Source organism: Pristis pectinata, chromosome 9, assembly GCF_009764475.1.
Source record: "Pristis pectinata isolate sPriPec2 chromosome 9, sPriPec2.1.pri, whole genome shotgun sequence".
NCBI classification, from domain to species: Eukaryota; Metazoa; Chordata; class Chondrichthyes; order Rhinopristiformes; family Pristidae; genus Pristis; species Pristis pectinata.
Genome location: NC_067413.1, coordinates 5,791,753 through 5,817,933, shown reverse-complemented (window position 1 = coordinate 5,817,933; position 26,181 = coordinate 5,791,753). Strand labels below are relative to the sequence as shown.

Here is a 26,181-nt window from a genome sequence, read left to right as displayed (position 1 = left end):
ACGCAAAAGATGCATTTCACTGTGTGTTCCGATGTATGCGTGACTAATAAAGATATCTTACCCTATCTATGCCTCTCGTAATCTTGTAAACCTTGATCAGGTCCCCCCTCAGCCTCTGCCGCTCCAGAGAAAACAACCCAAGTTTGTCCAGCCTCTCCTGATAGTATATGCCCTCTAATCCAGGCACTCCATTTGTCCATCAACCTGCTCCCCACCTGGTTCCACCAATCACCTGCCAGCTCCTGCCTCACCCCGTCCTCCCCTCGACGCTCTCAGTCCTGATTCAGGGTCTTGACCCAGACATTGACCATCCCCCCCGCCTCCAAGGATGCTGCCCGACCTGCTGAGCCCCTCTAGTAGTTTGCTTTTTTTTTAACACACCAGGATGTTGCCTGGGATGGAGCAGTTTGGTTAGGAGGAGAGGCTCATTTTACATACCTCAGTCATGTCTGCTCTGGAGCAGAGGGGGTTAAGAAGGGACATGATTGAGGCATGTAAAATGAGGGGTATGGACAGGGTAGACCACAGGAAACTTTTCCCCCATATCAGATAGGTAAAACTAGAGGATATAGATTTAGGGCAAGGAGGAACCTTCTTCACCAACAAAGTGCACTGCCGGAGAGAGTGGTTGAAGCTGGGTCACTGACAGTGTTCAAGAAGTGTCTAAATAAGCACTTGAATCGCCCAAGCAAAGAAGGCTGTGGACCAAGTGCTGGGAGATGGGTTTAATACAGAATGGTCTTCTCTGTGGATTGTCACCTTGTCATGGTGGAGAAGCTTGTGTGGTCCTGAGATCCCGAGAGCGATGCTGTCTGGAGCTATGCTCCTGGTAGGGTCACCCTTGGCAGAAAGGTTGATGGTGAGGTCCCTGACAAAGAACAATCCAACCAAGACCTCAACAGTGGAACAGGCAGGTAAAGTTATTTCGAACTCAATGGCTGAAGGCTGCAACAAATCCATCAGCTCCAATCGTTGTGGTTTCCATGCCATTGGAATCAGTTGGTTGATTTGTGAAGTATCGTGTGCTTTTTGTAGTGCAACATCAAGTACACGTTAAACAAATACACACACAGGCATCTTCGCTCTGTGGGCTACTTCTCAAGGACTCATAAGCCACTTGAGAGCCCATAAATAGATCAGCGGAACGAAGACCATCATCCTCGACCTCGAGGGATAGCCATGACAGAAAGGTGCCCACTGGTTAGTATGAACGAGTTGGGCTGAATGGTCCATTTCCATGCTGTACGATTCTATGACTCTAAACAACCAGCTTTACTTTAAAAAAAACTTTATTCCAAACAAAACATACAAACGTAAAATACGGCTTTTCAGAAAAGCAAATCTTTCCACATCACCCCTAATGGAGAACATGCTTTTATTTGCAGTTTTTAAATAATAAAACATAGGAAACCCTAAATTAATGAGACAAATCAACAAATAATCAGGTCCCTGTATGAGATTTATTGAAAGAGATTAACAAAATTCTACAAACAAAGCAAGTTCATGCAATGCAATTGTTACTTGGAACTCCCATAATATAAAGAGTTCACTGTCGATGTGTCCATCACTAAGATTTGTAGAAAGGAAGGCATAAACCATGCAGACTTCAAAATATTACAGCAAATAGTCATTTAAAATTTCTCCATTTCAAAAATATATACTCAATTCTAAATGTTACAGTGATTGAGATTACCCTGATCATAAGCAAGCATCAACAGGCTTTCCTTGGAAATTCCTTTCAGAGGGATTTCCTTAATACCTTTTCCCCCTGAAGGTGATGGAAGTGAGCAGTCCACCATTCATCAGGAGTTTAAATTCTGTAGATTACGGGACTCAGAAATGGGGTTAGTGCAAGAAAGCGGCACTGAGGTTAAAAAAAAATCAGCCACAATCTTAATAAATGGGGGTGCAGATGGGCTGAATGGCCTTCCCCAGCTTCTATTTCTTAGGAACAAGTTTCATTTATTTAGCATCTTTAACATAGAAGAATATCCTGGGATGCTTTACATGAGTGCTCACACACAAAATTGGCATGGAGATACATGTGGAGATATCATGATGGATCACCCGGGTTTTGAGGGATGGATGGAAACATGGAAGGGTTCAGGAAGGAATCTTTTGAGCTGAAGGCACAACTCAGGGATGCTTGAAAGACTAGAATTTAATACTTCTTTATCATTACACAATAACCAAATAAATGCTTTTCACAGCAACCTTCATCCACGTGGTATTAATTTGCATTGCATAGCATAGCACGTACTTTGCCTCTTAGTAAATACATTTTAATGTTTTTTATATATATATGTTCTACAGATTTTTGCAAGACAATTAAAATCACTCCAAAGAGAGAATTCTTGGTTTAATCTATCATTCAGACATGTTAAATATCACCAAACAAGATTATACTACAACCAAGAATGATAATTTGTGTTGCATTCTCCAAGAAATCCAATTACTGCTGGTCATGATCAGACAACAAACACCTGAAGTACATCAAGAATGCGAGTAATTACAAATACTAGAAACCTCTGGTGCATGGAATTCCCAGCAGTAAAATAGGCCTGCAGGAACTCAGTGGGTCAAACAGCATCTGTGGAAGGGAAAGGAACTGTCGACGTTTCAGCCTTTTAAACGGCACTATTGTATCTGCTTCCGCCACCACCCCTGGCAGCCCGTTCCAGGCACCCACCACTCTGTGTAAAAAAAAACTTGCCCCTCACATCTCCTTTAATCACAGGCTGGGACATTTCTCCCTGGAGCATAGGAGACTGAGGGGTGACCTTATAGAGGTTTATAAAGTCACAAAGGACATAGATAAGGTGGATGGTCCCAGTTTTTCTCCCTGGAGTATAGGGGAGTCTAAAACTAGAGGGCATTGGTTTAAGATGAGAGGGGAAAGATTTAAAGGGGACCTGAGGGGCAACTTTTTCCACACAGAGGGTGGTGGGTATGTGGAACGAGCTGCCAGAGGAAATGGTAGAGGTGGGGACAATTAGAACGTACTGCCGGGGGTGGTGGTAGAGGCTGATACAATAGGGACATTTAAAAGACTCCTGGATAGGCACATGGATGTAAGAAAGGTGGAGGGTTATGGGCTGTGGAGGAGGGAAGGGTTAGATTGATTATGGGGTAGGTTTATATAGGTCAGTACAACATCGTGGGCCGAAGGGCCCGTACTGTGCTGAACTGTTCTATGTTTTACAATGTTTAAAAGACATTTGGAGGGGTACATGGACAGAAAAGGTTTAGAAGGATATGGGCCAAACACAGGCAAATGGGACCAGCTCAGGTAGGCAACTTGGTCAGCGTGGATGAGTTGGGCTGAAGGGCCTGTTTCGTGCTGTATGACTCAATGACTAACATGGGCGAAACTCAGGAATAACACTCAAAGTGCCTTCCGATCTCCCTACTCCATTCTCCCTCCCAGTCACCTCTTCTTGCTCCTAGTCCTGGCCTGTGGTTGCTAATAAAGGACCTGAACACATTGGTGCTTCACTGGATACCTCCTGGCACCAGCTCACTGCGGCAATACAAATAACTTGTGCCCTCCCAAGAATGGACATGCTTGAGCTTCTACCCCAGAGCTGTGACTTTAAATACAAGCTAAGCAAACCTTTGCAACTTCCTCTCCTCCAAGACGTCTGCATGTTTGGAATTTAACACTCCTAAATTATCTCAATGCTACAAAACAAACACTGGGAGGAACTCAGAGGGTCAGGCAGCATCTGTGGAGGCAGAGAACGAGAGTCCCAGCATCTGCAGGCTCTTGTATCTCAATACCGACACTGTCTCCTCTTTTTAAGATCTAACGCGGCGTTAAATCAATTAATCCTTGAACCATGCCACAGAGAAAACAGCCATAATAAAATCAGAGAGTGTTGGAAACCCTCAGCAGGTCTGACAGCATCTGTGGAAAGGGGAACCAGCAAGTTTTATTAACTGTTTCTTTCTCCACAGATGCTGCCTGACCTGCTGAGTGTTTCCAGCATTGTCTGTTTTTATTATGGCAGTTTCCAGTGTTGCTTCACTTCTAAGATAAATTGATTTAACTTGTCATTATTTCCTAATATTCAAATTTCCAGCATTTGCGGTTTGTTTTTTGAATTACCTCAGAAGCAGCCACTTGGTTTAGTTACTCTAAACTCCTTCAGTAGAAATCTCCAAATAATCCCTAGTCCCTTGCTTGTTCCCCTTAACCCGGCAAACATGCTGTAATTAATTCAAATATACAATAAAAGTTAGCAGATAAAATAGCTTATTTTTCTCAGGAGAAATGTTGTTTGCATTTAAAATATCAAGTTCAAATTGTTCATTACATTGCAAAAATAAAAATTTATGACAGAAAAGAGTCCAACGTATCCATGGTAACTGTAAGGATGAATCCCACTTCCCAGCTCTTACTCCATAGTCCTGCAGGTCATGGCCTTTTCTAGGGCTTCTGCGTACTGTCTCCACCGCCCTTCTGGGTAGAGAGTTCCAAACCTTTATCGCTACAGGAGTGAAAATGTTTTCACAGTCCTTCTGGTGAAGGTGCTCCCACAGCACTGTTGGGGAGGGAGTTTATGGAGTTAAGACTCATCGACAATTAAGGAATGTTAATACATTTTCAAGTCGGGATGATTGGGGAACCTGCAGGTGGTGGTGGCCCAAGCACCCGGTGCCCCTCGCCCTCCTTGGCGGTGGAGACCGCGGGGGTTGGGGAGGTGTTGTCGGAGGAAGTAGCCTGGCCGAGCAACAACAGTGTGTTTCGTGGACAGAATGCACCACAGCCACTGTGTGCTGGTGGTGGAGGGAATGAATGGTTAGGTTGGTGAATGGGCTGCCAAACAAACCGGCTGCTTTTTCCTGAGAGAAAAAAAGTACTAAATATTTTTCAGATTTTATTTAAAAGTACCTCCCCCACTAACATTGCAATCCAAAGTAATGAGCAATCCTCTACTCCTGCACTAACTGTACAACCTTGGTCGTCTTTTTTACTGATTTATACATCCCACTGTTAGACTTGCTGGTGGTCACATTCTTCTCAATTGCCTGCTTATTGATATAGCTGTGATCCAGGGTCTCTCTCAAACCTGCATTGACTGGCCCGGTAACTACTGAATTCTCATGGGTTACAGGAACCTGACCAATCATCTGGTTGGTCAACATCTCTTGTACTCCTTCTGATCCCGTGTTAACTGAACTTGTCACAACCACAGTTTTCTGCATTTGAGATCCCTGACCGGTTGATGGGTCAGCGGCCATACTCTGGATCCCTCCCAAACCTGACCTCACCACTACTACATTCTTCTGGGCAGCAGGCGTGGTGGTGAAGGATGGGACTATCCCCTGGAACCCTCCCGGGCCGTAATCGACTTTGGTCACTGCCATTTTCTGAGCCATTGCTGGGTCAGTTGTGATGGACACGGTCTGGAATTCTTCATGCCGTGATGTCACACCGCTCTGGTCACCAACAAATGGGGGCTCTTCCTGACTAGGCTGGATAGTGGTGGTCACGATGTAGTGCTTCTTCAGAGACAGCGGGTTGAAGTCACTATGTTGTTGCATCACAGAGCTGGACGAAACAATTTCTTTCTTCACTACTTCCTCCTGTTGGATCAATGGCCGAGGGCTGCTCTTCTGCTCCCAGCTTTGAGAGCTGACTACTTCTGAGATTTCCTTCATCGATTGCCCACTGCAGATTTCAGCCAGCATCCTGAACTTTGGATCCAAGTCATTCAAGAAGGAGTCATCCAAAGGAGACTCTTCAATAAGGTTGCAACAGTCCAGTGAGCCCACGGGTGAGTTTGAACCTTCCCTGTTATAAACCAGTAGACAATCGTTTAAACTCTGAGATGTCCATTCTTGAGTAATGGCATGCACCTTCTGAAATAAAACACATGTGGGATATAGAGACATTACCGATTCTTGCAACAAGCAGTTTTGTCATCAGTTCCTGTGATACAGTCATCCAATGTTAAACATATTGCAGAAACTGGTAAATTGGTTTATTATTGTCACATGTACCGAGGTACAGTGTAAAACTTTGTTTTTCCCTTGCACTACCTCGATGCACTGATGTGATGAAATGATCTGTATGGATGGCATGCAAAACAATAACAGAATGCAGAATAAAGTGTTACAGTTACAGAGAAAGTGCAGTGTAGGCAGACAATAAGGTGCAAGGCCATAATGAGGTAGATTGAGAGGTCAAGCGTCCATCTTATTGGACTGTCAAAAGACTTATAACAGCGGGATAGAAGCTGTCATTGAGCCTGGTGGTACGTGTTTTCAGGCTTTTGTTTCTTCTGCCCGATGGAAGGGGGGAGAGAATGTCTGGGGTGGGTGGGGTCTTTGATTATGCTGGCTGCTTTATTGAGGCAGCCAGAAGTGTAGACAGAGTCCATGGAGGGGAGCCTGGTTTTTGTGATGTGCTGAGCTGTGTCCACAACACTCTGCAGTTACTGAAATAAACCTAAATATGTTGGAAACACTCAGTAGGTCAGACAGCATCTATGGAGAGAGAAGGAGAATTAATATTTCAGGTTAAGACCCTTCGTCAGAAAATCCTATGCAGAACAGCACCTCATATTCAGCCTGGGTAGCTTACAACCTGATAACGTGAACACTGAATTCTCCAACTTCAGGCAACCTGCTCCCCCTCTGCCCCTTTTCTCTCTCCTCCTGATCTCCCCAGTTCCTCCTGCACCCTCCCCCCCCCCATCACCCTGTTTTTCCCCTCCCTCACCCACCATCTGCCCATCGCCCACACACCCCTCCCACTGGGTCCCTCCCCCCCACTGTTCCCACCTGCCCTCCCCACCTCCAGGCTCCACCTTCCTCTCCTATCAGATCCCACCATCTGCAGCCCTCTGTCACCCCCACCTCTCACCTCCCAGCCTCTGTCGCTGCTCCCACTCCCCCCTCCTCCATCTGCCCATCGCCCCTCCTCACCTGGATCCACCCATCACCTGCCAGCTCTTGCTCCACCCCTTCCCCTCACCCCTTTATACCGGCCATCTCCCCTCTATCTTTCAGTCCAGATGAAGTGTCTCGATCCAAAATGTCGACTGTCCATTTCCCTCCACAGATGCTGCCTGACCCGCTGAGTTCCTCCAGCGTTTTGTTTTTTGCTACGAAAGGTTAACTCTGTTCCTCTCCTCACAGAACCTGCCTGATCTGCTGGATATTTCCAGCATTTTCTATTATATTCTTAGTGCACAGATATAAGATGGGGTTTGTGGATAAGTTTAGTCTGTGCAGACAGACAGGAATGCAAATTCAGTATTGCTGGCTATAAAAGTTTAAAGGTGGGAGATAGATGTGGATAACACTTAGCTGGAACAGAAGGCTGTCACGTTGGTACCAATGACAGAGGCAGGAAAAGTGACGAGGTCCTGCAAAGTGAGTTCAGAGAGTTAGGTGCTAAGTTAAAAGCCAGGACCTCCAGGGTGATGATCTCAGGATTGCTACTTGTGCCACCTGCTAGTGAGGCAAGAAATAGGAAGATGATGCAATTTAACATGTGGCTAAGCAAGATGGTGCAGCAGGGAGGGCTTCAGATTTTTAGATCATTGGGCTCTCTTCCAGGGCAGGTGGGATCTGTGCAAATGGGATGGTTTGCACCTGAACTGGAGGGAACCAATATCCTTGTGGGAAGGTTTGCTTGTGCTGCTCCGGGGGGTGGGGGTGGGTGGGTAGGTGGGGGGATTTAAACTAGAGTTGCAGGGGGGTGGGAACCAGAGTGGCAGGGCAGCAAGTGGAGGGGCTGTGAGGAAAGTAGATGTTAAGACTACAAGCAAAGATGGAAACCAAAAGATGCGTTACAGACCTCCCAATAGTGGGATTTAGAGGAGCAAATTTGCACAGAGATTGCAGACAGTTGTAGGAAGTTTGCTCCTCTAAATCCCACTATCGGGACATCTATAATATAGTCCCATTAATGTGATCATCCTTTTTTTATTCTGGAGGCTGCTCCAGAAAGTTAAGTTGCTCGGCATTCAGGATGAAGTAGTCAATTGGATTCAATGTTGGCTTAGCGGGAGAAGCCAGAGAGTGGTAGTAGATGGTGGTCTCTCTGATTGGAGGCCTGTGTCTAGTGGTGTGCCGCAGGGATCGGTGCTGGGCCGGTTGTTGTTTATCATCTATGTTAATGATTTAGATGATAATGTGGTAAACTGGCTCAGCAAATTTGCTGATGACACCAAGGTTGGGGGCATAGTGGACAGCGAGGAAGGCTATCAAAGCTTGCAGCGTGATCTTGATCAGCTAGGAAAATAGGCTGAAAAATGGCAGATGGAATTTAATGCAGACAAGTGTGAAGTGTTGCACTTTGGGAGGACAAACCAGGGTAAGACTTGCACAGTGAATGGTAGGGCTCTGAGGTGTGCGGTAGAACAGAGGGACCTGGGAGTACAGATCCATAGTTCCTTGAAAGTGGCGACACAGGTAGATAGGGTCGTAAAGAGAGCTTCTGGCACATTGGCCTTTATAAATCAGGGCACAGAATACAGGAGTTGGGATGTTATGTTGAAGTTGTACAAGACATTGGGGTGGTTGAATTTAGAGTATTGTGTGCAGTTCTGGTCACCTACCTACAGGAAAGATATCAATAAGCTTGAAAGAGTGCAGAGAAAATTTACACGGATGTTTATGGGACTTGAGTTACAGGGAAAGGTTGAATAGGTTAGCACTTTATTCCCTGGAGCGCAGGAGAACGAGGGGAGATCTAATAGAAGTATACAAAATTGAGGGGTATAGACAGGGTGAGTGCATGCAGGCTTTTTCCCCTCAGGTTGAGTGAGACTAGAACTAGAGGACATAGGTTTAGGGTGAAAGGTGAAATATTTAAGGGGAAACTGAGGGAAACTTCTTCAATCAGAGGATGGTGCGAGTGTGGAACGAGCTGTCAGCGGAAGTGGTGGATGCGGGTTCTATTGTAACATTTAAGAGAAGTTTGGATAGGTGTATTGATAAGAGAAGTATGGATGGGTATGGTCTGGGTGCAGGTAGATGGGACTAGGCAGAAAACCAGGCCGGCATGGACTAAATGGGCCAAAGTGCCTGCTTCTGTGCTGTAGTACCCTATGACCTGAGGGGCAACTTCTTCACACAGGGTGGTGGGTATATGGAACGAGCAGCCAGATGAAATGGTAGAGGCAGGTACAATTATGATGTTTAAAAGACATTTGGACAGGGACATGGCTAGGAAAGGTTTAGAGGGATGAGAGACAAACGCGGACAAGTGGGACTAGCTTAGGTGGGCATCTTGGTTGCCATGTATGAGTTGGGCTGAAGGGCCTGTTTCCGTGCTTGTATGACTGTGTTCAGACTTCTGCATTGAATAGATTACTGTCACATACCTGATTAATGTATTGTCCTATGTATTGTCTTGTCTTGTGTGCACCTTTGAACACATCGATGCCTTCTGTGCTCCTGGTACTTAACCATTTTAGGTATTGATCATGACTCCATGCTGATTTTCCGTAGTCAAGAGAAGTCATCAGGTCGGTCTTGCAAGTTCCATCACTTCCTTCCACGGTCCACCTTGCCCCTTTGTCGAGACTCCCATTTACATAAGCAGAGCTCAATCCTACCAATCCAAATGACTTGCCTGCCTTACCGACCCACTCTTCGCTTGGCTGAACGACATCCAATCTCCCTGGATGAGGTACCAGTGGTATCATCTGTATTGGATAGAACAATTTCAGGCATTGCTCGTTGAAGGGTGGAAGATCAGCTCTTCGCAACAGAGATTGAAGGGGTTAATGATACATGGAGGTGATGCAGTTCAACCCAGATGTGTGAAGTGGTTCATTTTGGTAGGTCAAATATGATGGCAGAGTATAGTATTAATGGTAGGACTCTTGGCAGTGTGGAGGATCAGAGGGATCTTGGGGTCCGAGTCCATAGGACGCTCAAACTAGCTGCAGGTTGACTCTGTGGTTAAGAAGGCATATGGTGTATTGTCCTTCATCAATCGTGGAATTGAATTTAGGAGCCGAGAGGTAATGTCGCAGCTATATAGGGCCCTGGTCAGGCCCCACTTGGAGTACTGTGCTCAGTTCTGGTCGCCTCACTGCAGGAAGGATAAGGAAGCTATAAAAAGGGTGCAGAGGAGATTTACAAGGATGCTGCCTGGATTGGGGAGCATGCCTTATGAAAACAGGTTGAGGGAACTCGGCCTTTTCTCCTTGGAGCGATGGAGGATGAGGGGGGACCTGATAGAGGTGTACAAGATGATGAGAGGCATCGATCGTGTAGATAGAGGCTTTTTCCCAGGGCTGAAATGGTGGCCACAAGAGGACACAGATTTAAGGTGCTGGGGAGTAGGTACAGAGGAGATGTCAGGGGTAAGTTTTTTACTCAGAGAGTGGTGAGTGTGCGGAATGGGCTGCCGGCAATGGTGGTGGAGGCGGATACTATAGGGTCTTTTAAGAGACTTTTGGATAGGTACATGGAGCTGAGAAAGATAGAGGGCTATGTGAAGGCAGGAATAGGAGGAGGTGGCAGATAAATGCATGGCTGAGAAGTTGGTGCAGGAGGGAGAGTTTTAGATTTCTGGATCATTGGGATCTCTTCTCGGGAAGGTGGGACCTGTACAGAGAGGACGGGTTACACCCGAACCAGAAGGGGGCAAATATCCTTGCGGCTAGGTTTGCTAGGGTGGTTCGGGAGGGTTTAAACTAGTTTGTGAGGGGGAAGGGAACCGGAGGAGTAGGTCAGAGGAAGAAGGGGATGGGGAAAAGTTACATCAAACATGTAGAGAGGCTTTGGGGAAGGAGAAGCAGAGTACAGGCTATAAAAGTAGTAAGGTAGATGGACTGAAGTGTGTTTACTTAAATGCAAGAAGTGTCAGGAATAAGGTAGATGAACTGAGGGCTCGGATAAGTATGGGGGACTATGATATTGTGGCTATTACTGAGACGTGGCTGACGTCAGGGCAGGAGCGGATATTGAATATTACTGGTTTTCGGTGTTTTAAGAGGGATAGGGAAGGGGGAAGAAGAGGAGGAGGGGTGGCGATACTCGTCAGGGACACTGTTACAGCTGTGGAAAGGATAGATGTTGTAGAAGGATCATCTCTAGAGTCTGTATGGGTGGAAGCAAGGAACAAGAAAGGAGCAGTTACTCTACTAGGAGTATTCTATAGGCCCCCCGGTGGCGGTAGAGATATAGAGGAGCAGATTGGCAGGCAGTGTTTGGAGAGAAGCAAAAATAACAGGGTTGTTATAATGGGAGACTTCAACTTCCCAAATATAGACTGGATCCTGCTTAGTGCCAAAGGTTTAGATGGGACGGAATTTGTTAAGTGTGTCCAGGAGGGATTCCTGACGCAGTATGTCGACAGGCCAACTAGAGGGAATGCCATGTTAGATCTAGTTTTAGGAAATGAACCGGGACAGGTGAAGGATCTATTGGTGGGTGAGCATTTGGGGGACAGTGACCATTGCTCCATAACCTTTAAAATTGTCATGGACAGGGACAGGTGCAGAGAGGACAAGAAGATATTTGATTGGGGAAGGGCGAACTATGAGGCTATAAGGAGAGAACTTGGGAGTGTAAAGTGGGATGTCCTTTTTGAAGGGAAATGTACCATGGAGATGTGGTCGATGTTCAGGGATCTTATGCAGGATGTTAGGGATAAATATGTCCCGGTGAGGCAGAGAAGGAATGGCAGGGTGAAGGAACCGTGGGTGACGAGAGAGGTTGAATGACTAGTTAGGGAGAAGATGGTAGCGTACATGAGGTATAAGCAGCAAAGTTCAGACGGGGCCCGTGAGGAATAGAGAGTAGCGAGGAAGGAACTTAAGAAAGGGCTGAGGAGAGCTAGAAGGGGACATGAAAAGGCATTGGCTCGTAAGGTTAAGGAAAATCCCAAGGCCTTTTTCACCTATGTGAAGGGTAGGAGGATGGCTAGGGTAAAGGTAGGTCCGATTAAAGACAAAGGTGGCAGAATGTGGCTGGAGGTGGCAGAAGTGGGAGAAGTTCTCAATGAGTACTTCTCTTCGGTATTCACCAAGGAGAGGGGTCTTGATGACGCGGAAAGGAGTGCGGGTAAGGGTAATGTTCTCGAGGTTGTAGATATCAAGAGAGAGGATGTGTTGAAGTTGTTAAATAACATCAAGACGGATAAATCTCCGGGGCCTGACGGGATTTTCCCCAGGCTGCTTCGAGAGGCGAGGGAGGAGATTGCTGAACTGCTGGTAAGGATCTTTGAGTCCTCGTTGTCCACGGAGATGGTGCCGGAGGATTGGAGGGTGGCGAATGTTGTCCCCTTGTTCAAAAAAGGTAGTAGGGATAGTCCAGGGAATTACAGATCGGTGAGCCTTACGTCTGTGGTGGGTAAGCTGTTAGAAAGGATTCTAAGGGATAGGATCTATGAACACCTGGAGAATAATGGACTGATTAGGGACAGCCAGCATGGATTTGTGAAGGGAAGATCTTGCCTCACAAGCCTGATAGAGTTCTTTGAGGAGGTGACCAGGAAGATTGATGAGGGTAGTGCGGTGGATGTGGTCTATATGGATTTTAGTAAGGAGTTTGATAAGGTACCTCATGGTAGGCTTCTTCAGAAGGTCAGAGGCCAAGGGATCCAGGGAAGCTTGGCTGTGTGGATTAGGAATTGGCTTGCCTGTAGAAAGCAGAGGGTCATGGTGGAAGGAGTGCCCTCGGATTGGAGCGCAGTGACTAGTGGTGTCCCGCAGGGATCGGTTCTGGGACCTCTACTTTTTGTGATATTTATAGATGACTTAGATGACGGGGTGGAAGGCTGGGTTAGTAAGTTTGCGGACGACACTAAGATAGGCGGTGTTGTGGATAGTGTGGAGGGCTGTCGGAACTTACAGAAGGATATTGATAGGATGCAGAGCTGGGCTGACAAGTGGCAGATGGAGTTCAATCCGGAGAAGTGTGAGGTGGTACACTTTGGAAGGACAAACTCCAGGGCAGAGTACAAGGTAAATGGCAAGGTACTTGGCAGTGTGGAGGAGCAGAGGGATCTGGGGCTTCATATTCACAGTTCACTGAAAGTTGCCTCACAGGTGGATAGAGCAGTTAAGAAGGCCAATGGGATGTTAGCTTTCATAAGTCATGGGATTGAGTTTAAGAGCTGCGAAGTGATGATGCAGCTTTACAAAACTCTAGTTAGACCACACTTAGAGTACTGTGTTCAGTTTTGGTTGCTGCATTATAGGAAGGATGTGGAGGCATTGGAGGGTGTAGAGGAGATTTACCAGGATGCTGCCTGGATTAGAGCGTATGGAATATGAGGAGAGGCTTAAGGTGCTAGGGCTTTATTCACTGGAAAGGAGGAGGATGAGGGGAGACATGATAGAGGTATATAAAATATTGAGAGGAATAGATAAAGTAGACAGCCAGCGCCTTCTTCCCAGGGCACCAATGCTCAAGATGAGAGGGCATGGCTTTAAGGCTATGAGTGGGAGGTTCAGGGGAGATGTCAGGGGGAGGGTTTTCACCCAGAGAGTGGTTGGTGCATGGAATGCACTGCCTGGGGTGGTGGTGGAGGCAGATACATTGGACAGGTTCAAGAGTTTGTTCGATAGGCACATGGAGGAATGTGAGATAGAGGGATATGCGGGAGGAAAGGGTTAGATAGTCTGAGGGTGGTTTGATGGATGGCACAACATGGTGGGCCGAAGGGCCTGTTTTGTGCTGTATGGTTCTATGGGTAAGCCTAGTAATTTCTAAGGTAGGGACATGTTCGGCACAGCTTTGTGGGCAGAAGGGCCTGAATTGTGCTGTAGGGTTTCTATGTTTCTAATGGTCAAGAGAGAGCAAATAAAGAAGGATCACTTATGTCATTCGATCTTTAGGTTGAGGCAGGGGACAGGATACAAGAGGACAAACATACTTGTAAAACTATTTAGAGGTCAAATTCTGGGAGGACATACAGAATAAATGGCAGGGACCTTGAGTGTTTATGGACAGAGAGAGCTTGGGGTGCAAATCCATAGCTCCCTGAAAGTGACGGGGTAGTGAAGAAGGCATTTGGCATGCTTGCCTTCATAGGCTGAGGCATTGAGTACAGGAGTTGGAAGGTTACATTGCAGCTGTACAAAACATTGGTTTGACTGCACGTTGGAGTACAGCTCTTGTTACCTTATTACAGGAAGGATAGGGTTGCGATAGAGAGAGTGCAGAAGAGATTTGCCAGGATGTTGCCTGGAATCGAGAGCTGTGGTTACAGGGACAGATTGGAGAGGCTGGGTTTATTCTCACTGGGATGTAGAAGGCAGAGGGGTGACTTTATAGAGGTTTATAAGATAGGATAGGATAGTCAGGGTCTTTTTTTCCCCAAGGCAGGGGGAATCTAGAAGTAGAGAGCACATGTTTAATGTGAGAAGGGAGAAGTTTGAAGAAGATCTGAGGGGCAGGTTTTTCACATAGAGGGTGGTGGGTATATGGAAGTGGTGGAGGCTGGTACAATTACAGATAGAAAGCATCCTATCTGGATGCATCACCGATTGGTACGGCAACTGCTCTGCCCAGGACTGCAAGAAACTGCAGAGAGTTGTGACACAGCCCAGCGCATCACAGACACCAGCCTCCCCTCCTTGGACTCTCGTTGTCTTGGTGAAGCAGCCAGCATAATCAAAGACCCCACCCACCCGGGACATTCTCTCTTCTCTCCTCTTCCATCAGGTAGAAGATACAAGAGCCTGAGGGCACGTACCACCAGACTTAAGGACAGCTTCTACCCCACTGTGATAAGACTATTGAACGGTTCCCTTATACGATGAGATGGACTCTGACCTTATGATCTACCTTGTTGTGACCTTGCACCTTATTGCACTGCACTTTCTCTGTAGCTGTGACACTTTACTCTGTACTGTTATTGTTTTTTACCTGTACTACATCAATGCACTCTGTACTAACCCAATGCGCTGTGTAATGAATTGACCTGTACGATCAGTTTGCAAGACAAGTTTTTCACTGTACCTCAGTACAAGTGACAATAATAAACCAATACCAATTACAATGTTTAAGAGGCACTTGGACAGGTATGTGGATAGGAAAAGGCATAGAGGGATGTGGGCCAAACGTGGGCAGATGGGATGAGCATAGACAGGCATCACGGTCAGCATGGATGAGGTGGGCCGAATGGCCTGTTTCTATGCTGTGCGAGTCTATGATTCTAGTGAAGTGCAGTTAACTAGCTGGACTATCCCTTAACCACCTCAGGAAGCAATAAATGTGAATGATCAGTAATAAATGTATCAAAAGCCAATTGTCTACCAATATGGGGTGTGTAAATGCATTTTCTGTTTAAAAGCTTTAACTTGGTGGAAGAGCCTGAAAGCTCTTTTCCTGCATGTGTATATTATTGATTATTATTGGTTTATTATTGTCACATGTACCGAGGTACAGTGAAAAACTTGTCTTGCATACCAGATCAAATCCAAGTTGCAGGATCATTTCATTACAACAGTGCATTGAGGTAGTACAAGGGAAAACAGTAACAGAATGCAGAATAAAGAGTTAGTCATAGAGAAAGTGCAGTGCAGGCAGACAATAAGGTGCAAGGCCATAACGAGGTAGATTGTGAGGTCAAGAGTCCATCTTATTGTACTGGGGAACCATTCAATAGTCTTACAGTAGCGGGATAGAAGCTGTCCTTGAGCCTGGTGGTACGTGCTTTCAGGTTTCTTCTGCCTGATGGGAGAGGGGAGAAGAGAGAATGGTCGACTCTCGTCATTTAACATTGTCTGCTTAGTGCTACATTCCCCAAGTTGTGGAGAAGGTTGGGGAGGGGTGTTAGGACAAAGGGAATATCATTCCTATCATAAAGTTATTGGGAGAGGTTGGGCAGGCTAGGACTTTATTCCTTGGAGCGCAGGAGACTGAGAGGTGACCTAATAGAGGTGTATAAAATCATGAGGAGCATAGATAGGGTGAATGCACTCATATTTTTTTCCCCCCCAGTGTAAGGGAATCAAAAACTAGAGGATACAGGTTTTAGGTGAGAGGGGAAAGATTTAAAAGGATCCTGAGGGACAACTTCTTCACACAGGGTGGTGGGTATATGGAACGAGCTGCCAGAGGAAGTGGTTGAGGCAGGTACAATAACAACATTTAAAAGACGGTTGGACAGGTACCTGGATAGGAAACGTTTAGAGGGGTATGGGCCAAATAGAACTAGCTCAGAGGGGCATCTTGGTTGGCATGGACAAGTTGGGCCGAAGGGCTCTTTTCCAAAGTGTACGACTCTGAGAGGATGAGTTATACAGGTCAAGGGTTACTGGGAGCAGTTAGAGAGATTAACAAAAAGCCATGGAATTAAGGCAGTTAAAAGTGAAAATAAAATAAAAGGAATGTAAAGATTGTGAAATTCAGGGCTGCAGGACACTCCTGCAGGTCAGGCAGTGCTAATGCAAGATGGACACAGTCGAAATGACCAGTTCTGATAGATGGAGAAGGTAAGATAGCTGAAGATGGAAAATTTGGTATAGAGTCTGATATCATTTAAGTTTTGGGAAAACTGAAAATAAAATATTGATCACAAACCGTGTCTACTTGTCCTCCTCCCTCAATACTGCTTTGGCCCAGAGTCCCATCAGTCCTGTCTCCCTCAACTGGTAAGAAACCAGGTTTTCCATAAAATCCACTGCCACACTTGCAAAACACGAGGAGCAAAGGAAGAACTGGAAAGCAGGAATTTCAACAGTTACACAAAAGTCAACATTTTTAAAACGTAGAACTGCACTGATAATAACCGTTTGCTGCTTTTGATGAGGTGTACCATTACACAGGAGAAGCAAATAACATTAGGAATTAACGCAAACCACTTGTATAGGTCATTAGTGAGGCCACACCTGGAGTACTGTGTACAGTTTTGGTCATCCTGTTATAGGAAAGATGTGGTTCAACTGGAAAGAGTGCAGAACAGATTTATGAGGATGTTGTCAGGACTAGAGGGCCTGAGATACAGGGAGAGGTCGGCCAGGCTGGGTCTTCATACCTTGTAGGAGAATGAGGGGGCGACCTTATAGAAATGTTTAAAATTATGAGAGGCACAGATTAGGTGGACGGTAACAGTCTTTGCCCCAGGGTAGGGGAGTCCAAAATTAGGGGGCATAGGTTTAGGGTGAGAGGGGAAAGATTTATTTGGGACCCAAGGGACAACTTTTTCCACACAGAGGGTGGTGCGTATATGGAATGAGCTGCCAGAGGAAGTGGGTGAGGCAGGTACAGGAGTATCATTTAAGAAGCACTTGGATAGGTACATGGAGGGGTGCGGCTTGGAGCGATATGGGCCAAACATAGGAAATTGGACTAGATGGGTGGGCACCATGGTTGGCATTGACTGGTTGGGCCGAAGGGCCTGTATCTGTGCTGTATTGATCTATGACTCCCTGTATCTCAGGACCCACCTCTCAGAGAGAAGGCAGGTATCAATAATGAAATTGACCACTGCCTTCAATGCATCAGCACAGCCTTTGATTGACAGAGGGAAAGACCTCCAAGCTAGCACAAAGTCAGGTCTACTCGGCACCAGAGACCCATGTCCTCCCATATGCTTTTAACTACCCACAGCAGCATCCCTAAGCATTGGAAAAACACCACTGATACTGTGCCTGCAAAGACTTCTGCAAGGATATGCAAATCAGTGTCCGTATACACTCCCTGGCCAATATGTATGGTATTGATATTACACCCCAACCTGTTGGGCAGGACATTTCATTTGCAGCAGACATACCACCAGGCTCAAGGACAGCTTCTATCCCACTGTTATAAGACTACTGAACAGTCCCCTAGAACAATAAAATGGACTCTTGACCTCACAATCTACCTCATTATGGCCTTGCACCTTATTGTCTGCCTGCACTGCACTTTCTCTGTAACTGTAACACGTTATTCTGCATTCAGTTATCGTTTTCCCTTCCTTGATATACTTCCTCAATGCACTGTTGTAATGAAATGATCTGCATGGATGGCATGCAAGACAAAGTTTCTCACTGTACCTCGGTACATGTGACAATGATAAACCAATTTAGCAATTTGTGCAGGGGTGATGCATCATAGAGTCTTGGTAAAAATTAGGATATGAGCACCTTAAGTGGGGTGAATTTACACTGGGTTCAAGTTGGGAGAGCTGGCTGGAGAATTTTGGACTGGTTGACGCTTATGGTAAGATGACGGATTCCCTGCCCAGAAGTACATCAATAAGACAAATGTGCTTTTCTAACAATCCAGTTGTTTCATGGTCACCACTGCCAATATAACTTTTTTCTTCAAAAAGAAAATCCAGATCTTATTTAATCACTTGAAATTAAATTCCCCAGCTGCAGTGGTGGGATTTGAACTTGTGCTTATGCATCTAGAATTCTTCTTGTCCAATAACTAAACCACCATAGCCCTGAGCTGCAACCAGTTATGGAATAAAGTGGGTGGTTGGGGTTTGGGGTGAGGGGATCTCAGGAGGTTGTAAGGTTGAAGGAGGCAGGTATGATTATCATGTTTAAAAGACATTTGGACAGGTGCATAGATAGGAAAGGTTTAGAGGGATAAGGGCCAAGCACAGGCAAATGCGACCAGCGCAGGTAGGCAGATTGGTTGGCATGGACGAGTTGGGCTGAAGGGCCCCTTTCCATGCTGTATAACTCAATGACTCTGAAAGGATTCAGAAATGGGGAGAGAGGCTAGGGAGGACTGTAAGGGAAAATTCTGAAGGGGGTTGTCGGGGAGGATGCTTGGAAAGGTTTCCTCATATTGGAGAGACTAGAAATGGGGCAGAGTCTTACAAACGTAGAACAGTACAGCATAGGAACAAGCCCTTCAACCCACACTGTTGTGAATTAAGCTAATGACACCTGATTAAACTAATCCCTTCTGCCTGCATATGATCCATATTCCCTCCATTCCCTGCATATTCATGTACCTATCTAAAAGCCTCTTAAACCCCTCTATCGTATCTGCCTCCACCACCACCCCTGGCAGCGCATTCCAGGCACCCAACACTGTGTTATTAATAAAAAAAAATCTTGCCCTGCAAAATCTCTTTTCAACTTACCCCCTCTCACCTTCACAAGGTATTGGACATTATGACCCTCCCCTGGGAAAAAGATAATGGCTATCTACTCTATTTATGCCTCTTCTAATTTTATAAACTTCTCAGGTCTAAAGGGCAAGCCTTAGTTTAAGGGGGCAGCCATTTAGGGACAAGATGAGCAGCAATTTCTCTATGGGGAAGATGTGGTATTCCCCAGAGTGAGGACCATGGTTGTCGAGAATATTCACGGCTTTGGACAATGACAGAATCAAGATATATGGGATTGGATTTGAGGCACGGAGCTAGCCATAATCTGAAAGGGACCGAATGACTCACTCCTGCTTTTATATCTCATGTACTTGCAAGGACGAAGGTCACCTTCTACAGGGCTGGTGCATCATCGAGTCATGTTTAAAATATGGGCACCTTTGTCGTTATTCTACTTCATTAGGAGCTTGAGGAGGTTCGGTATGTCACCAGTGACTCTTACCAATTTCTATAGATGTATGATGGCAAGCATTCTGACTGGTTGCATCACAGCCTGGTATGGGGGCTCCAATGCACAGGATCGCAAGAGGCTGAAGAGGGTTGTAGACCCAGCCAGCTCCATCACAGGCACAACCATCCGCACCATCGAGGACATCTTCAAGAGGCGGTGCCTCAAGAAGGCCGCATCCATCATTAAGGACTTTCACATTCCAGGACATGCCCTCTTCTCGTTACTACCATTGGGGAGGAGGTACAGGAGCCTGAAGACCCACACTCAACGATTCAGAAATAGCTTCTTCCCCTCCGCCATCAGATTTCAGAACTGTCCATGAACACTACCTCGTTACCCCTTCATTTTGCAACTTATAGTAATTTTATGTCTTTGCACAGTACTGCTGTCACAAAACAAGAAGTTTTACGTTATCTAAGTCAGTGATAATAAATCTGATTCTGACCTTTAGATGAGGTGAATTTATGTGGGTTCATGTGGTGAGAGTAAGCGAGAGAATTTTGGAACAGTTGAATCTCATGGTGGTAGAATGGGTTCTAATATCAGATGAACCAAGGAAAGGTTGGAACATGAGGCAGTTGTGAGAAAACTGGACCTACACTGCACTTTCTCTGTAACTGCAACACTACATTCTACATTGTTTTTCTTTTTAATACCTTGATGTACTTATGTATGGAATGATCTGTCTTGATGGCATGCAAACAAAAACTTTTCACTGTATCTCAGTACAAGTGACAATAATAAACCAATAATACCTTCTGTTGCCTGTACACACACTGAACCTCCTTCATCTGTGCTCAGTGACAGACGCTGGGTTTTACTCTGTTGGCTTTCACTTCAAACTTCTCATCCAAGCATTTCCCATCCATCTTTTTTTAAATACATTCAAGGGACGTGGGCTTCACAGGGTGAGCCAGCATTTAATTACTCATCCCTAGTTGCCCTGAAAGGTGGTGGTGAGCTGCCTTCTTGAACCACTACAGTCCTTAGAGTAATACAGCACGGAAACAGGCCCTTCAGCCCAACTGGTCCATGCTGACCACAGCATCCTCCCTGCTAGCCCCAGTTGCTCATAACCCTCCAAGCCCCTGCCCTCCCTGTGCCTATCCAAATGCCTCTTAAATGTTGCAATTGTACCTGCCTCGACCCCTTCCTCTGGCAGCTCATTCCAGGTACTCTCTACCCTCTGTGTAAAGAAGTTGCCTCTCAGGTCTCTTTTAAATCTCTCCCTCTTATCTTGCATTGGTGCCCTCTAGTTTTGGACTTCCCAACCCTTGGGAAAAGACTATGACCGTCCACCTTATCCATACGCCTCATGATTTTATAAACTTCTATGAGGTCACCCCTTATTCTCCTACACTCCAAGGAATAAAGATCCAGTGTGGCCAACCTCTCCCTATGACTCAGGCCCTCTAGTCCAGGCAGCATCCTTGTAAATCTCTTCTGCACCCTCTCCAACTTGACAATGTCCTTCCTATAACAGGGTGACCAAAACTGTACACAGTACTCCAAGTGCAGCCTCACCAACCACTTACATAACTGCAACGTAATGTCCCTACTCCTAAACTCAGTGCCCTGACTGATGAAGGCCAGTGTGCTAAACACCTTCTTCACCACCCTGTCCACTTGTGCAGCTGCTTTCAGCAAACTGTGAGCTTGTACTCCCAGGTCCCTCTGTTCCACAACACTCGTCAGTGCCCTGCCATTCACTGTACAAGTCCTACCCTGGTTTGAATGTCCAGAATGCATCACCTCACACTTATCTAAGTTGAAAAAGTTAACTTAGATAAAATCCATTTGCCATCTGTCAGCCCAGCTCCCTAACTGATCAAGATCTCTTCGCAATTCATCGCAACCTGATTCACTATCAACAAGACCCCTAAATTTAGTGTCATCAGTAAACTTGCTAAACGTGCCATGTACATTCATATCCAAATCGTTTACATACATAATGATGTATGTCCTTGAGGTGTGGGTACTCCCACAGTGCTGTTAGGGAGGGAGTTCCAGGGTTTTAACCCAGTGACGGTGAAGGAATGGTGATATATTTCCAAGTCAGGACGGTGTGAGGCTGGGAGGGCAACTTCCAGGGGGTGGTGGTCCCCGGGCTTTTGCTGCCCTTGTCCTTGTAGCTGGTAGAGGTGGTGGGTTTGGAAGGTGCTGTCTGAGGAGTCTCGGTGAGTTGCTGCAGTGCACCTTCAATCCTGTCTCTGGTCCTCAAACCCAATAAGAAATCTCTCTGATTTCTTTCCATTCTGTGCATCACCTGACTATGACTGTGTCTTCTGATGCCTAGACCCCGAATACTATCTGTCAGGAGAAGACAATTGGATAATTTATCAGAGCTATAACATAGATTCTGGGAGTCACCTTCTCTGCTGTTGGTTCCACGTGTTAAAAAGGATTATTGAAGGGGAACGGTTTTGATATCCATGGATGGAATCAACAATAGGATAGGTTTATTGGTTATGGACTAATAACCCAGGAGCCTGGACTCGTGATCTAGAGGATGCATCTAGGGAATTGAAAATTAATTAAAGTAATCTGTTGGAAACAGTTAGGTGTCCTCAGTGACAATGCAGGAACATTCAATTCTCCAATTTCAGGTAACCTGCTCCCCCTCTATCCCTTTTCTCTCTGCTCCTGATCTACACCCACCCCACCCCCATCACCTTGTTCCTTCCCCCCCCCCCCCCACCCTCTCCATCTGCCCACCACCCACACACCCCTCCCACTGGGTCCCCTCCTCCCCCAGTTCCCATCTGCCCTCCCCACCTCCCTTATCTGGTTCCATGCTCCACCTTCCTCTCCTATCAGATCCCACCATCTGCAGCCCCCTGTCACCCCCACCTCTCACCTCCCAGCCTCTGTCGCTGCTCCCACTCCCCCCTCCCCCATCTGCCCATCACCCCCCCCCCTCACCTGGATCCACCCATCACCTGCCAGCTCTTGCTCCCCACTTCTCTTCACCTCTCTATACTGGTTCCCTCTATCTTCCAGCCCAGATGAAAGGTCTCGACCCGAAACGTCGACTGCCCATTTCCCTCCACGGATGCTGCCTGACCCGCTGGGTTCCTCCAGCATCTTTTTTTTTGTGACAGCATGTTCACTTCAAGGGAGGAAACATCATCGCCCAGTCAGGCCTATACGTGACTCCAGTCCTGCAAAAATGGCAAATTCTCAACCACCCCACCCTGCAGTTCAGGGGCAATTTCGGAGGGGCAGTAAATACCTATTTTGCCCACTAGGAAAACATCCTATGAATGAGATTAGATGGGAATCTTGGATGGCATGGAACAGTTGGGCCAAAGAGCCTGTTGTGTGCTGTATGACTCAATGATTATACAGGGCGTGGGGTGTCAGTGGTTACTCTAATCCGCAGCAAGTAGCAATGGTCAGTTCACATCACAACAGTTGGTGGTCAACCGTGGATTATTGAAGCTCTGCAAAAGTAATTAAGCAGCCAGGAATATTAACTATCAAACAACAAAGCTCATCGTGTCAGACTTACGTAGCAACAGCAGCAGAGGCAGGATCATCAATGCCACGGCAAGACCTCCAAGCTCTGCTTTTGACTGAACTAATCTCTCTGAAGAACAATGGTCGGTACCATGGCAATCTGAGACAGTGACGTCGAGGGTGACTGTGTGGCCCTTGCCATTGTTATCCTCAATCCATACCGGCACAGAAAATACTCCGGGCCATAGATCTTGTAATGGAACCAATTGCATGCTGGTTGCTTTAACAAAAAGAAATGGTGTGAGTTATTGGTTGTCAAGGATGGTTCATTCCCTCCTATCAGCATCTGCCGAAAATTGACCCATCTGCCGAAGACTGACACAAGCGTCAACCCAGATGTTCTGTGAGCAACTGGGGAATGAGAGTGTTGGGAAGAGTTAGGGTGAAGAGGACACTGAGGGTGGGATTAGGGCAGAATTGGGAGGAAGGTGCTGGGGGGCGGGGCCACGAAGGATTGTTGGGGATGATGAGGTGGGTGCAATCTTATGGTGGGATGTTGGGAAGTTGTGTCTGGAGTGAGGGGAGGAACTGACAGCTTGTTTGAATAAAAATCGACTTAACCCAACTTTGGTCCCACCCAGGATGGATTCCAACCAAGGGAATATTTTGAGTTCATCATTTTGACCAAAATGAGGAAGGTGCTACCAACTTGTCTGGGTGTCACAGAGAACAACTTGTGTTCCAGAGCATCATTCACAGCCCCCTGGAGATTGCAAAAATCTGTGCCGACTGTGATGTACTTTCTGATGGAGCCTGGGGAACTGGCTCAAAGGCACCTGCAGTGTTTTGTCGGGTGTCGGTTTTGGCTCAGTTTCTGGGGTGTTGACTAATGCAGGACTATATCCAGGTTGAGGTGATGTACTCAGTATCACGACCAGTGTCCTCCCTTCTCGATCAACAGCTGCTTATATGTCTTCTGTTCTGCTTTTTTGCGAACGTCTCTGCCTTTGGATCTGGCTACCGAAAATGTGATCAGTCCTCGGGCTCAGTCATGCTTGGACTAACCGCGCTTGGGCTGGGTTCTAAATTTATACCCTGGCAGATCACTGAAGCAGGAATCGCAGCAGCCAATTTGCACAAAAGGGAACTCCCACAAAGAGCAACATGGGAAATTGGGCCAACTCTGAAAATCTGAGGTGACTTCCCCTTGGTAAAGTCCAAGGTCTTACCATCTGTGGGGCCCAACTTCCACGTTTGCTCAGACTGTACGTTGAAACGGAAAGGCGCTCCAAACGGCACACCATCGGCATCGGATGCAGTGACATTCAAATATTTTGCGTGGCTGCACATGCACGGTTGGAGGTTATCAAAGTTCGGGATGTTATCATTGACATCTTCCACGTTAATCAAGATGGTTCCAGTGGAGGTGATGGGAGAGCCTCCTGCAGCACAGGGAGGAGGAAGACATTGTTTGTGTTCACAATTAAATATCACAACACTCCTTAAATAATATGTATTGTTTGAAACCTTGCTATAAAACTGAGATGAGAACAAGCTCAACTCTTAAAGAAATGCAAATGTGCCAAATGCAATGAAGATTTAACTTGTTGTAGGAAACAGCTGTGTGAATACTGAATAATTTACAACAGCAGAGTCTTAGAGTTATTCAGCATGGAAACAGGCCCTTCGGCCCAATTCGTCCATGCTGACCAAGATTCCCATCTAAGTTAGTCCCATTTGCCCACATCCGTCCAAACCTTTCCTATCCATGTACCTGTCCAGTTGTCTTTTAAATGTTATTATTGTACCTGCCTCAACTGCTCTGGCAGCTCGTTCTATATACAGACCACCCTGTGTGTGTGAAGAAGTTGTCCCTTGGATCCCTTTTAAATCATTCCCCTCTCACCTTAAACCCATGCTCTCTAGTTTCCCTGGGAAAAAGACTGTGTACATTCACCCTATCCATGCCCCTCATGATTTTATACACCTCCATAAGGTCACCCCTCAGTCTCCTACGCTCCAAAGAATAAATTCCTAGCCTGCCCAACCTCTCCCTATAACTCAGGCCCTCAAGTCCTGGCAATATTCTTGTAAATCTTCTTTGCACTCTTTCCAACTTAATGATGTCAGGGCAACTAAAAGTGAACACAATATTCCAGGTGGAGACTGTCCATTTCCCTCACAGATGCTGCCTGACCTGCTGAGTTCCTCCAGTGTTTTTGTGTGTTGCTCCACAATACTCCAAGTGTGGCCTCACCAACATCTGGCACAATTGCAACATAACGTCCCAACCTCAATTCTCAATGCCCTGACTGATGAAGGCCAGCGTGCCCAATGTCTTCTTCACCACCCTGTCTACCTGAGACACCAGGAAATATAAATGAAAGGCTTAACACCAAAGTATAGTGGATACTTAAAACACTGGAAACATTTAAAATAGTTAAAATTGCACTTCCCGGTCAGAATGCTTCAATTGGTTTGAGAACTAGTTCAATGTGTATTCAGTTACTAATCAGCTTGATGTCATTCCTAGGCATCAGCTAAAGGATAGCTGGGTCTCTCTGGAGCTGTTGGTGAATGAGTAACTGACCCTGGATCAGGGGAAGCCCACATCATAGGAACTGCTAGAATCATACAGCATGGAAACAGGCCATTTGGCCCAACTTGTCCATGCCAGCCAGTGGCCACCATTCCGTATTAATCCCATCGCCCAGCACTTGTTAGCATTCCCTTTCATGAAGTATTTTCCTGCAGACATGTCCAATGAAAATAAGCAGCATCATTTAACATCAGAAAAAACATCAGGAGGAACAGAAGCAGGAAAGGCCATTTAGCCCCCTCTCTTGGTTGATCTTTTCACTCAGTGCCACTCTCCCTACACCAAACACACTGCCTACCTTTGCAGAAAGGTTTGGGGTCAGTGACAAGAGGAAGCTTCACTGATGACCACACAGTTCAAGCCAGTACTTCTTAAAGAATAAAGCCAATGGCCACAACCCGAGGACATTTTCAAGACGCGATGCCTCAAGAAGGCGGCATCCATCACTAAGGACTCTCACCACCCGGGACATGCCCTCTTCATGTTACTACCATCAAGGAGGAGGTACCAGAGCCTGAAGACCCACACTCATTAATTCAGAAACAGCTTCTTCCCCTTCGCCATCAGATATCTGAACGGTCTATGAACACTACCTCATTATTCCTTTTTGTTTGCACTATATATTTACTTCAG

The 26,181-nt window shown here is 46.2% G+C and overlaps 1 protein-coding gene across 1 annotated transcript in view; it reads right to left on the bottom strand.

Moving 5' to 3' along the window:
* Window positions 1-1,298: 1,298 nt before the first annotated feature.
* LOC127574585 (desmoglein-3-like) overlaps window positions 1,299-26,181 on the bottom strand; it is a 146,749-nt gene continuing 121,866 nt past the window's right edge. The window contains exons 12-16 of the mRNA XM_052023702.1: window positions 24,179-24,391; window positions 23,002-23,229; window positions 16,507-16,643; window positions 9,342-9,665; window positions 1,299-5,865 (exon numbers count right to left, since the gene is read on the bottom strand). Of these exons, the coding sequence (XP_051879662.1) occupies window positions 4,936-5,865; window positions 9,342-9,665; window positions 16,507-16,643; window positions 23,002-23,229; window positions 24,179-24,391 (1,832 nt within the window). The 3' untranslated portion in view covers window positions 1,299-4,935. The remainder of the gene's footprint in view (window positions 5,866-9,341; window positions 9,666-16,506; window positions 16,644-23,001; window positions 23,230-24,178; window positions 24,392-26,181) is intronic.